We start from the raw sequence: 13,354 nt of genomic DNA on the forward strand, positions 1-13,354 counted from the left end.
ATCACCTGAATGTGTCACACTCCAACACAGCATACACAACCAAATCGGTCTCACATGCTAGTGACACACATACAGACACAACCACACCACCCACTCCAGCTCTCTACACCTCAAAGAGCCAATCCACACACACATACACACACACACACATGCACAACAGATAGCACAAACCTACAGGGTACAGGTCTCCTTGCAATGCGCACACAGTGTGAGGGTACAGTCATTGTGGTGCCTGCACTCATTTTGCAATGAAAGATGACACCACAACGACAGTTGTGTATGGTTGCGATATGCGTGTTGTGCCAGTGAATCCCCAGCCATGTGTGACACCATTGTGTATCCTATATGTGCATGTCACAGTAATTTAAAAAAATTACCTGTAACATGTATATACCTTCAGTGGCCCGACCTCCTTTGCAGTGCCCACACAATGTACTCTTGCAATGCAGTGTCCCTACCTTTGAGTCCAGCGACAGGGGAGCTGTGTTTTCTCTGTGGGTCAGTGGCTGCAGTGAGGGCAGGTGTTGGCGAGTCGTGTCCAGTCGAAGACCAGGGGGATGAGGTAAAATGGTGAGTTTTCGCCCCTTCTCCACCCCACTTCCTCCCTATCTGCCTTCTCAAACATGGAGGTGGACCGCCACTTTTTTCTTGGCAGTAAGGCACATCAAAATCTGCACGGGTGTCTGGGGTTCCACTGTCAGCCACTTTTCCCGCTCCCGCCATCAACGCAGGTGGTGTTTCTTGGGGAGACGGCAGTTTCAATGTGGGCTTTCGTCTATGGGACCGCCAACATCTAAATAGGGTGGGCAGACGGTTGCGGCGGCGGATGGGTTTTCAGTATAAACGTTACTGCCGAGATCTAAATCAGGCCCTCAGTCTCTTTTTTAGTAAGTTGAAAATCTCCAGAGGGAAAAGCTGCAGGTTGTAGCTGACGAGAGCTCCACAAAGCTGGAGACCCCTTCTGCCATGAGTCGCTGAACAGAGTTCACTGCTGTGAAGAAGAATGCAACAAAAGCTTCTGCAAAGTTAGGCCAACTGGTGATGCACCTTGGGGGAAATCGACAAGCAGGGTGCTGCTGGTCTCCTTTTGTTTCTCAGACCACTTTTTGGTCAAAAAGTCCCAAGTTTCGGATTTGGGCTATCTGGGCACCTTTAGCACTAGTTCCAAGGGATAAGGACCGGAGAAACACTACTTGGAATGTCAGTACTCACTCTGGCAGAGTCCAGGTGCGGGTTCAAGATGTGTATAGTCTTTTCTGTCCCTGAAGCTCTGATCAGGAATCCAACCAGCTAGCTTTTAGAATCACTGTGGAAGTCCTGGATTCAAGTAGCAGGGCTCAAGCAACAGGTCAGGCCTCTCGGGGCTCAAGCCAGGTTTCAGGCAGCAGAGCAGTCCTTGGTGCAGCAAAGCAGTCCTTCTGAAGTATACAGACAGCCCCATCAGCAGGCAGTCCTCTGAGAGTTCTTATGCAAGTCTAGAGAGTAAACTGAAGAGTGGGTCTGAGCTCTTTTTTTATTACCCGGTGCTCTCTTTGAAGTGGTAGAAATATCTGAAAGCTTCTTCTCACAGAAGGGACTGGGTTTTTCTGCTTCCCTGCCATTGCCCCAGTTTTGCTGCAGGCAAAAATGGCTAGTGTGAAGTTTTTTTGTGTGAGAGCAGGGCACAGACTTTTAAAGTGCAAGTGGGGCTATACAGATCTCTACCCCCCTATCCTACCTGGGATGAATGATCCAGGAACCTAGTCCCTTTACTGTGTGGCTGTCTACGAGGAATACACAAAGGCAAACTGCCATCTATACCCAGTCATGTGGCTGAGGAATAGGCTACAGGCACAAAATGGTTAGGGCAAGAAAATGCCTACTTTCTAAAAGTGGCATTTTCAGAACTGTGACTTAAGGAGAATTTTCATTTATAATTCTTCAGACACCAAACATGACTTTCCTACTAGCTCCCAATAAGAAATTAGCACTTAATAAGTGTAATATAGTAGCCCAGCGTTATCCTATGGTAGAGGTAGACCTCACAGTAGTGAAAAACGAATATGTGAGTTTTTCACTAGCAGTACATGTAAATCTTAAAAGTACATGATCACCTTTTTAATTACAATGCATCCTGCCCCATGGGCTGTCATTGGCCTACTTTAGGAGTGAACTACATGTAATAAAAAGAGAGTTTAAGGCTTGGCAAGGAGGTTACTTTGCCAAGTAAAATTGACAGTTTAGAACTGCCAACAGGCTACAATGGCAAATCTGGGTCATGTTTTAAGTGGATGGCTCTATAGGGGCTGCAGGCTCGCTAATAGCATTTAATTTACCAGCCTTGGGCATCTGGTATACAACTAACTTTACCATAAGTAAATTGAATGGGCCAATTAGATGTAAGTCAATTTTACCTGTTTTTAGAAAGTGAGCACAGGCACGTAAGCACTGGTTAACAGTGATGAAGTTCACAGAGTCCTAAAGCCAACAGAAATGCTTTCGGAAAAATAGGAGGGGTGAATGCTAAAGGTTTGGGAGAAGACCACCCTACGGCTGACAGGTCTAGTCGACATGGAACCGGGATACCTAGTGGGAGCACAGCTATTGGGGCCTTGGACATCATGCAATGTAGGATCGCAGATCGGGAATGCCCACATTTCTCCAAACCACACTGTGCTGTTGGGAGACAAGTTTAGTAGAAAACCAAGATGACCCTTGTCTGTACTCCATCCATCCTGATGGTAGAATTATCAGTGCCTATGGGGACTTGAGAGCTAGACAGTCGGAAGCCTGGAGTATGGCAAGTATAGAAGTTGTGGGAGATTGCCCAGGAGTGTTGAAACTGTTAACTTAATTAATGGAATTGGATGGTCTCCTGGCAGGATGGTGCTCCAGCAAACACACTGATCAAAAGAGATGGGGACTGTGGGGACTGAACATCAGACTCATAAAATGATGCAACTATTGTTTACTCTAGTACAGAACAATAAACAAGTGACCTGGCTCTGCAAGGTCTGCACTCGATGACATGAACCTGCAATGGCTCAGGGGGCTTGTAGTGTCTGTTTCACCAGCTGAAACTGAACAAAACAAGCAACAGATCCCTTGGGCTGGCTTTTTTACTGATAAAAAGAGCAATTGGGGTGCCGTGGAGAGCAGCAGAGTCTTCCTCCCTATGTCGCTGATGCAGGGAAGTCAGAAAAGGCCCATTAACTAAAGAGCGCATAACAAGCATTCCTTACTTTCACAGGATAACAAATGAGACACAGGTGCACAGCACAATACGAGAACTGGGGTGAATGACAACCAAAAAATGACCACATGCTACAGTGGATATAGGTGCTGTCCCATTAAAGGTTTTAGCAACACCACAGTAGAATGTTAGTTAAATAGTGCTCTTAGTAAAAGGGCACCTGACCCATATTATTAGTTAAATTGTTGCGTACTTTTGATTACTTCACACAACTGATATTTATGACTGGACTGCTTTGGCATACTTATTTCCGTATGTTATGGTTTATGATATGCATTCAATTCATACTCAACTGAATATTTTGCATGGAAAGGACTAATATTTTGTTATGCTTAAAACAATAAAATTGATTTAAAAAGTTAATGCTTTTACTTAGGTACTTACGAGCTGCCACCAGAGCTTGGTGCAGCAAGTTGCTGCAGGACTTGTGGCCATCAGAACATGAATGGCAGTCTCCAGGATGACAGGGGATTCTGCATTGACTGTTGCCGCCATGGGTTCAAACAAAGGTAATATATCCTCAGTGGAGACATTGAATGACCTTGGAGGGTAATACTGCATTTAATGACCATTGACTAAAGCTTCTGAAAGTTCCTGTCTCCTATCCACTGCTATTCATGCTCTCGCTATCAGTCTAGTTCTGTACTTCCAGCACTTCTTTAGGTCATTGTCTTTTTTGTATCACCCTATTTTTTCTGTGTTACATTATAATCTTTCTTTTTTCTTGTGTTATTCCCAATATGTATGCTATGAACAAATGAAGTTTCCTGAATACGTGTGCGGCAGACGGTCTTGGCCGTCCGCTAAACTTACGACGGGGAGGTTGCCGCCATAGTGGCTGCCTCCCTGCTGGGCCCATTATGAGTTTCCTGCTAGATCAGTGGGCGGAAACCAGAGTTTCTACCCGCAGGCTAGTGGGAAACACCCTACAGCATTGTCACTGGGTCGTAATTGAGCCAGCGGCAATGCTGTAGGATGCAGGGTCTCACCAGCGCCCTCATGTTCACTGCCTGCTTTGAACATTGCGATAGTGCTGGGTAGGGCCCCCGTAATAAGGCCCTAAGTCTTTTAGTAACAGAGAGTTCAGTGTATAAATGATAATTAATAGCAGACCAGTAATTGGTGTCAATTTGTCTAGTTTTCTAATTTGTCTCAGACAAATCACTTTAATTCTTTTTTTTCATGTGTTCTCTCTTTTGTTACATTCTTTAGTTCAAACATTTCGTTCTGTGTCTTCCCTCTCTTTAGGTTGCATTCTTCATGTGCTACATGCTCTTTCATGCATAAATACCCATTTTCTGTCACCTTCATTACATCATCTCTTAGTCCTTATATTTTTCTTACTCATTCCCTTTCTTCTTTCTGTATTAGCATAAGGCTATTAATAGATGGGTTTTGTTTGAGCTCTGATTTGTCGTGGGGTGAGCTCTGAAGTGAATAACCTAGTTCTTCAATAAAAAGGATACACTTTCCTATCGGGCAGAGATAAATCCTAATAGGACCTGATATGGGGCAATGATTATAGCGTTAGAGAAAATATAGCTTTGAATACTATAGTTTGTGCACCAGTCACTGATATTAGCAGGCTGGTGGTCCTTTAGTGTGTCGGCCCATCTTTTATTTCCTGCATCAGTCCTTCCTTATTCTTTGCTTTTTACTCATGTATTTTCTTGTTTCATTCTTGTGGGTCTTTATTTCTATCTTCCTTATCTCATAATTGTCCACCCCATTCTCATGCGTGCCAGGTTTGGGTCACCACCACAGGTTATGACAGCACAAACAGGGTGAATTTGTTTACAAAGTTCCACCATCCATCAAGTGTTTTGAGGTTTTGGTAAATGGAATTGTAGACACACATTTATTACAGTACATCACATTTAAGTTTAATTGTGAAACCTGCACAGCTGCACTGATTTTACCATGACAGTTATCTTATAGCCTAAAGTGTGCTTTCTCAACAAAGGTTTGGTGAGACTTGAGTGATAAATCCAGAGACATCAAGGAACCCTTTTTAAAGATATAAATGCAAGGTACAAAATGCACACCATATCTGCTAACTTTTGTGTGGTGTGTTTGACTTTTCATCAGTTTCAAAAATGTAAGTTTAAAACATGTTGTTTAAAGAGAGAACAGTGATCATCACATGGATTGTCTGAATATTTGCAGTGTTCATGTCTGACATGTTCCCTGAATACCCATTTCTCTTTAAGTTCTCTTTAAATGCCACTCCCAGTTCATGCTCAATTTCTTAATCTCTCTAAAACATCTTCAGCTCTCAGATATCCTCTCATTATCTCGGGGTATTTATATAATTTGTTCCCTAATTTTTCTGCAGGGTTGAATCGGAGCTCCATATGTGTCCTTTGCTCTTTTCGGATACACCTACGTGCAACTCTTGTTATCTATTGCCTTTTTGGGTAGAGCGAAGGCTGCAGCAGCTGAGAACTACATCAGTTACGAGTACTGAAAATTGGGCATTTCCATCTTCTCAGTTTTGACCTCTCCCCTCATCCAGGGTCTCCACCATAGTGTGGGGCAAGACGTCCTGGCAGTCTCATGTTATTGAGATTTTGGTGTAATCCAAACAAGGGGGACAGAGTCTCATCAGAAAGGTTTTGCATTTCAAACAAGACAGATTCAGAATGTGGATTCCACCAAGCCATCTGTTTACTGCCACAAGGAGTTTCCTGGAGTCTCCAGAGAGCTGAGCAGTCCCTACCACAGTGAGGGGATTTGAAAGGGTACACACACACAAAAGAGAAAGAAACTGTAATAGTGTTTCCGTCCTACTGCTTTTCTAAGGGACATCAATTGCTTTGGTAAAGCAGAGGATGACCCTGAGCTGTCCTGCAAGGCTAGACTTCCAGATTGTTTTTGATCTTGTTTTTGTCTCTCCTTCCTGTGACCATTGAATAAAAAGAGCCTGCATAGTTGTTACTCCATCACTGTACTAATCATCTACACACCATATATTTTATTCTAGGTTTTTCTTAAATCAGTAGTGGCATTGAGAGGGAAAGGTAATTAATTGTATAATTTGAATAGCATACATAACATGCAGTCCCATGAATTGTTTGTCGGAAAGCAAGTCTTCAGTTTTTCCTAAACATTGTAAACTCATGATAGTCTAGTGAAAGAAAAGAGGTAAAATGCTCAGGCTATGATAACGTTGTCTTGCTAACAGTTGATGTTTTTGCAGAGATGTAAGGGCCATAATTCTTTTAGCACATAGTGAGGCCATTTGAGGAAACTTGCAAAAAAGCATTGCCAGAAAAGCAATGTTTCAGGAGATGTCCTATTGTAGTAAAGCATAAGTTGATTAGTTTGGAGACCAAAAAGATGAAAAAACTGGGCATCCATGCCCAATTTTCTTGCTAAACATACAACTGTGACATGCTCTTCTGAACCAATCCCTCCATGGGGTGGAAATGTCAACAAAAAGAATAGAAATCTCAGTGAGGAAATTCTAAGGAAATGGGTAAAAACAATTATGAACAAGGAATTTGAGGTATTTATTCCCAAGCAGTTTTGCAAAAAGGAACACAATGGTTTGAAGGACATTGAGGCTTTTATTTTCTCTATACTACATAGTTGTTGGGACATCTAAAAATATGTTGGTTAAGTCAAAACTGACACAACCTGAATTTTAAAGAAAAATCTGGCCTGTTCACTTGAATATTTCAATAATAAAATCTGTATTCAGTCTGAAAAATGGTTTTCCCACCATTATGTAAAAGAACTATAGTTATATATAAAATTTACCATACTGCCAAAAAACTATTTGGTACATCCCATTAATTTTGCTACAAAGGTCAGTACATGAAGTCTCACAGCGATGAATGCTCCTGATTGGCCCACGATTTGTGCATGAAATCCCCCATTATCTGCTCACAGATCAAGTTAAAGACTATTAATCTAATGATAATTTTCTTTCATAATGTAGCATAAAGTGAATTTTCTACTATTTGTGCAAAAACGCATCTTTTCAACATGGCTGCTTCATATAAATTCTTTTCAGTTTTGCAATTTCACTGGCCATGAGCTGTCTTGACTGAGCAGTGGAAATAGAAAATGAAGGTGACTGCTGCTACATTTTTAGCTGTTGTCCATCTGAAGGAAGGGAGAAGTGTGCAGTCGATATAGTGTTCTTTTTTCTCTCCACTGTTTCTCCTCTCACCCACCCCTAGAGAACGCGTGGAACTTAAAGTCAACTGTGGAAAGACAGGCCCAGGACCAGCTAGGGGGTCCTCTGCTGCCATGAAGGCTTGGGTTTATGTGGCAGAGCAGGCAAGGTTCATATTCTCCTTACCTTGTACACATTTGTCCAAGATGCAGCACTAACAGAAAACAAAATGTAGAAAGAGTTAGGAAATGGGAGTAACTTATTCTTAGGTCTGTCTTGGATATCCTTGAGTTACCCCTCTAGCAAAGCTGCACCCTTTGTGCATCTTATAATATTTTGTTCTTGAGAAACAAAATCTGCATGTGGGACCATTTAGAACATATGAAACTTTTTCTTTGCTTCTGTTTTCTACTATGATAACCCAGTCTCCTTTGCAAAACATCAAAACTTCAAAAACTCAGAAGGTTTTTAAAACCCTACCAGTACCTCATTTTCCTGGGCCAGTATATATTCTATTGCTTGACCTGTTGAGGCTGAAACATTTTACTCTATGATTCATATCTGCCAGGCCCAATGTCTGGAGTCCATGTTCTACCTTCATTGTTAAATTTATGCCCAGGTAATAGTGGACCCACATCCTAGGCTAAATCTTCCCTTCCAAGAACTGCCACCTACAGACATCTTCACTGTTGTCTATGTAGGTGTTTGTGTATTCATTTTCTTGTACAATGATGTTCTTTTGTTTGTACACTCTACCATCATTCTTATGCAGAATCATTAAACCAAGTATTTTTCCAGTCTACACAGACCGTGAATTGAAGTCACATAGAAAGGGAGAGAGAAGTGGATATGGAAACAGATAGACCTCTAGAAAACTGCAGGGAAAGCAATGGAGAATTTGGTGTAATTTGTGGAAGCACAAAGGGCATGTCATTCCTTTATACTCAAGACCATGGGAAAGAGTAGAAGTGAAATGTAAGGTTATGGATCTTGAAAATGTTAATTGTATTCCTTGGTTGCTCAATCTTTAATGACCACATTAATGGTGATTTTGCTGCAGATCTGTAGTGATGGAGAACGATGCTGGTGATACAATTACTAGTGCTGTCTTGAAACCAGTTAAGAAACGTAAGCGTAAGGAATACCAAAGTCCATCAGAAGAAGACTCTGAGTCAGAAAATATGGTAAGCATTGAGGTTGGTCTATGTGAGTTGGAAGATAAGGAGGAGAACAAAGGGGAAACTGTGCTACATGTGAAAGGCACTGTCATACTGTTGGAAATGGAGCACTTCTATTTCATGAGTTTGATTATGGCTGGTCAACAGAGTTAAATATTAGTATGCTATATTCCTAGTTAATTCTCTGTTTATTCCTGTCTCATTTCTATCGTTTTCTAAATAATTTGTGATTACATTGCTGTCTCAGTCATAGGAACTGTGGGGGGGGTTGTTACATAATGTAGGAAGATTGATTAATCTGCTAGATAGGCACGGAATGTTGATTCAGGAGTTATGAAATGGATTTAGGATTTGGGTGCTCAATACATTTATTTACCATATGTATGTCATGGGATCTTGAAAGAATGGTTTCACCAACTGTTTAGCACGGTTTGGGAAATATTTGTTCCAAGGAGTATTGCTGTTTACACTTGGTGGTGTTGGGAGTCAGCAAAATAACTGGTAAAATGGAATATGAATCTGTTACTGTAAACCAGGTTAAAATGTAATAAAATGATCTTTCTGAGATGGCCTAACCTAACCTACAGAAGGGCTGTAATCACTAATTGTCCTCAAACCCACCTACTTTGTTTGGCTGCAAAAGCACATTAAAGCAATCCAACTGTGCCCTTGTTACGCATGTACGGTTAAAAAACTACTGATGCTGGTAGGCTATGTATGTACAAATGTGCTGCTAGAGTAGACCTGCACAAACAGACACTTTCACACATAGCCCATCTCAATCATTAATTCAGTGTACGGCAGAACAAGAGAATTTAGTGCACTATCTTCTCATTATGGTAACTGCTGTGAATGTCAGTCATTTTGGGCCATTGTCTGTAATTCAGTTGGATCTGTTTATTTTTTAACTTTTTATGTTTATTGTATTATTTTATAATGTTGGTGCAGTTCTGCGTGATTTGATTTAAATAAAAGAAACTAAATCCATGAACATCTGCTATACATTTGTATTCATCTCCACATGAAGACGACATCCTCACAGACTCTGGTATATGCTCCAGCAACAACTACTACTTTAAATTCCATTGATGTGCCACCCTCCTCTGGAGCAGTAGATGCAAGCAGCACAACTAGATCCCTTAGATCAAAGACTTATATCATGGCTCCAAAAAATATGTAAGTGTCAGGACTGCCAATCTTCCTTCACCCTTGTCAGCCCAAAAACCTGTAGCCTTGGACATAGCTGTTCCCATTGGAGCAGGGTCAAGACTTATTTGCATATGGATGAGTACAAACAGAGGTGGGATAGTGTGCAAAATAATGATGGACTGGGATGCAGGCTTGAGCAGTTACCAGTGGTCGATATTGATTCAGGCATTCCATCCATCACCTTTTCATATACTTCAGTTGGACATAGTAGTCTAGGCAGTTGACGCTTCATCTCTACCTGTAGAAGACAACACTTCAAAACATGCATCACCACTTCAGCTGCAGAAGCAAGAACCCTCACCCATGGTAGGTGGCATGCTTCATTATCAGGCTAGCTCCTCATCGGAAAAGGCCCCTTGGGAATTTGCAGGTTGCCAGGCTGCTGAAAATTTCAGCTGTGTCAGTCCTCAGTGGGCAACCTACCCGCAAGCCGACAACCATTTTTTCCTTATCTTAGGAGGGTCATCCCGATTGGGGTTTACGGACATTATTGTAACTCAGACCAATAGACGTACACACTGACAGCACACAGTGTAGCCTATTTGCAAGGACTAGGTAGTTTTTTTTCAGTTTCAATCTTTATATTTTTCATAAAATAGGAGGGTTGTTTAGACAGTTTTGACACACAAATCATGGTAAAGTACTTACTCAAATCAACCATCAGGCCCAACTCATTCGTAAAAACAGTACAATCCTCAATTAATAAATGGAGCCCTTTCCTTGTTCTTGCTATTAAAACTGCATCGTCTGCGTACAATACAACGGGTAGAGGATGAGCCCCATCATAAGGAGTATCCTTAGCTGTCACCTTTAGCTACTTCTCAACGCTAATAATGTAAAGGGAGAATAAAAAAGGGGCCAGGGCACATCATTGTCTTACACCGCTATGAATCAAAAACGTGCCAGTGCATTCTCCATCTTTACAATAGCAGACACAAGTACGCAAGAGTCTTTGGTGGTGGTCTGCAGTGTGTGAAAGAAGTTTAACCGCACTGTCAAAGAAAATTCTTCTGGTGGAAGCACCTGAAGATTTTCTTTTAAAAGCAATTGCAAACACAAGGCAAGATCTTCCATTACATTCTAAATTTCTTCATTTTCTGTGTAAACATCACAGTAACAAAGTGAAAGCAAATCTAATCCCTGCCCCCTGATATACCTCCGTACAAAAATTGTTGTCCAGAGATTTCATTTTTAATTTGTATTTTTGGATTATTAGAGAAGTAATTCAGCTTGAGTAGATTTTGCTGATCTGGGCTGAATTTTTCTGGACAACATTTAAAAAAATGGAAGATATGTTGTAGTGCTGATGTAATATTTTAGAAACCATGAGACCTGTATACTTCATTTTGGTGGCAAAACATAGATTTTGTGTGTCAAGTAGTCTTAAAGAGACAGAAAATAACGCCTCAGAGTAACCCTTCCACTATTTTCCAAAATGACAGCTATAATAGAGGAAGAAGAGACATCTGTAGAAATGAAACAAATAATAATGGTTTGTAATCCTTTTATTTATACACCAAACAGTGTTTATGATCACTCCTGTTTTAGACACATTTTCATAGTTCACTTTATTTGTTTCGGCAGTCGCTTGTTGTACATTGGCAGAATGTTGAATATTTGAGAAGACAGGGACATCTTTTTGAAGCACAGGTTTTTCAAGTACATGTTCGTGTAAGTTCTGTGGGTAGAGGCTTTTGAAATTTCGTATGTTTTAACGCACCATCAATATCTTCCTAACCAAATTCACACAGTTGTTTCTCTACATATGCCTGATTCAAAACACTTACACATCTTCTGATCAAGTAGAACGCTCTTTTAATATGTCCGCCCACAGAATACGACGTCGTTTGAAGGTCACTAAGCAGGACTGATTTCAATGAAAAGACATAATACAAAGCCAAGTTATGTTCTGTACACTCATTTCAAAATAGGAAAACCTGAAAACCAAGTTTGTAGAGTTTGTCAAAGAACGTGGATCAAAATCATAACTTTGCAAGTACTGGGGAAATGTTTTACACATTATAGCTCTAGTGAAAAACTTGGTACATGCTGATCAAAAAGGTGATTAGGAGCTGCACTTGAAGACTGTGGAGTCACTGAGTTTTTGTTTCATGAATTTGATTGCTTAAACTACCTGAGATATGGGTCCTGGTAGTTGGAAAGAGTGAAGAAGCTAGAGGTGTAACAACCATACCTCTATAGCTAATTCATCCAAATACATTTTGTGGTGAAAGACAGGGGGGAAGGGTCAATGCTGTGGCTCCAGAAATGAGCACAGACGATCTAGAGATCACAGAAAAGCTCAAAGGGAATTGTTGTTCTGACACATAAATGTGAATATGTTGCTCAATGGCAGCTAGTTTACCAGTAAATCCTTTCTATTTGCAGTGTTTTCAGAGAGATGAGAAATTCAAAATTAATGGAATGGACTATTGTGAAACTGTTCCTCACCACGAACTTGGGGGGATGAGAGGGGGACATTTTAATAAACATGTTGACAGCCTTCTTCATTTCATGCAGCAGCAAGGAAACCCCTCCCTAAAGACTGAGCCTGTGCGACTACAAAACTTCGTGACCCAACAATATGTGGATAACGATATAAAGACACATCAACTAGATGTCCTGGAACATGAATCAAAACTATGCCCAGAACGGAAGCAGGAGAGATTTGTACGGAAAGAATAAAAAGCTGTTGGACATAATAATTAAAGCTAAACTTCCACACTTTGATTGCCATAGTAAGAGTTTCGCCCAACCAGCCACTACAAAACAGGTTACAAAGAACAACTTTCATAAGCCCATAGAGATATGGATGTAGCAAAAGAAAGGGGTTTAATTTATCAAGGGCATTCTGTTGAATGATCTTCTACCAAGAAACGCATTATAGATGCTGCAACCAAACCAGTAAAGCAGAAACTCATACAAGAGCTAAAAAATAAACTTTCACCTGAAGAATTTAAATTTGAAAAGGTGTCCTCATTAAAAACGCTGTTGTTGTTGGCTGCATGTCACAATTGAGAATGGTGAAGATTTCATCCATGAAAAACATCTGATAGGTCGTTCAGATTGTTCTACAGATATCAAAGTCAGTGTGCAGACCCTGTAGGAACTGCACATTGCCTTTGACAGTTATTTTGAACTATCTGTTGAAGAATGTGATAGAATCAGACAAAAGTTTACAAGTGGAACAATTGCCCTTGCCCGCATCAAAAATTAGACACCTATAACATTGCAACTTGATAAATTCTGGTCCTCAACATCAAACACAATCAACTTGGAGATGTTAACACAACAAAACATTGATGATTCTTCAGTTAACACTGAATTTCCAATTATTGCAAGTGGAGTGATTGTCAGTGAGTTGTTGGTGTCTGCAGAGATATATTAAAAAAGTACAGGCCATATTATTCAAGAACTTAACAGCAAATTGGAGGAAGCTGGCCATCATGTTGTGCCACATGTTGAGTGGGCTGTTTGAAATGGTTCCAATCGAGTCATTATACTGCGAAATGACACAAATGTTATTATTGTGCTACTTAGATTTGTTGCAATGTTCATAAGTCAAGGATTATCTGGGTTATGGATACGTTATGGAACAGGTGAGAAAAAAAC

At 40.7% G+C, this 13,354-nt stretch overlaps 1 protein-coding gene across 3 annotated transcripts in view; it reads left to right on the top strand.

The window, feature by feature from the left end:
• L3MBTL1 (L3MBTL histone methyl-lysine binding protein 1) overlaps positions 1-13,354 on the top strand; it is a 420,932-nt gene that overhangs the window by 79,615 nt on the left and 327,963 nt on the right. For all 3 annotated transcript variants that reach the window (XM_069243749.1, XM_069243751.1, XM_069243750.1), the window contains 2 exons: positions 3,609-3,741; positions 8,416-8,539. In XM_069243749.1, coding sequence (XP_069099850.1) covers positions 3,609-3,741; positions 8,416-8,539 — 257 coding nt within the window. The remainder of the gene's footprint in view (positions 1-3,608; positions 3,742-8,415; positions 8,540-13,354) is intronic.

The sequence above is a fragment of the Pleurodeles waltl genome, chromosome 7 (assembly GCF_031143425.1).
Source record: "Pleurodeles waltl isolate 20211129_DDA chromosome 7, aPleWal1.hap1.20221129, whole genome shotgun sequence".
NCBI classification, from domain to species: domain Eukaryota; kingdom Metazoa; phylum Chordata; class Amphibia; order Caudata; family Salamandridae; genus Pleurodeles; species Pleurodeles waltl.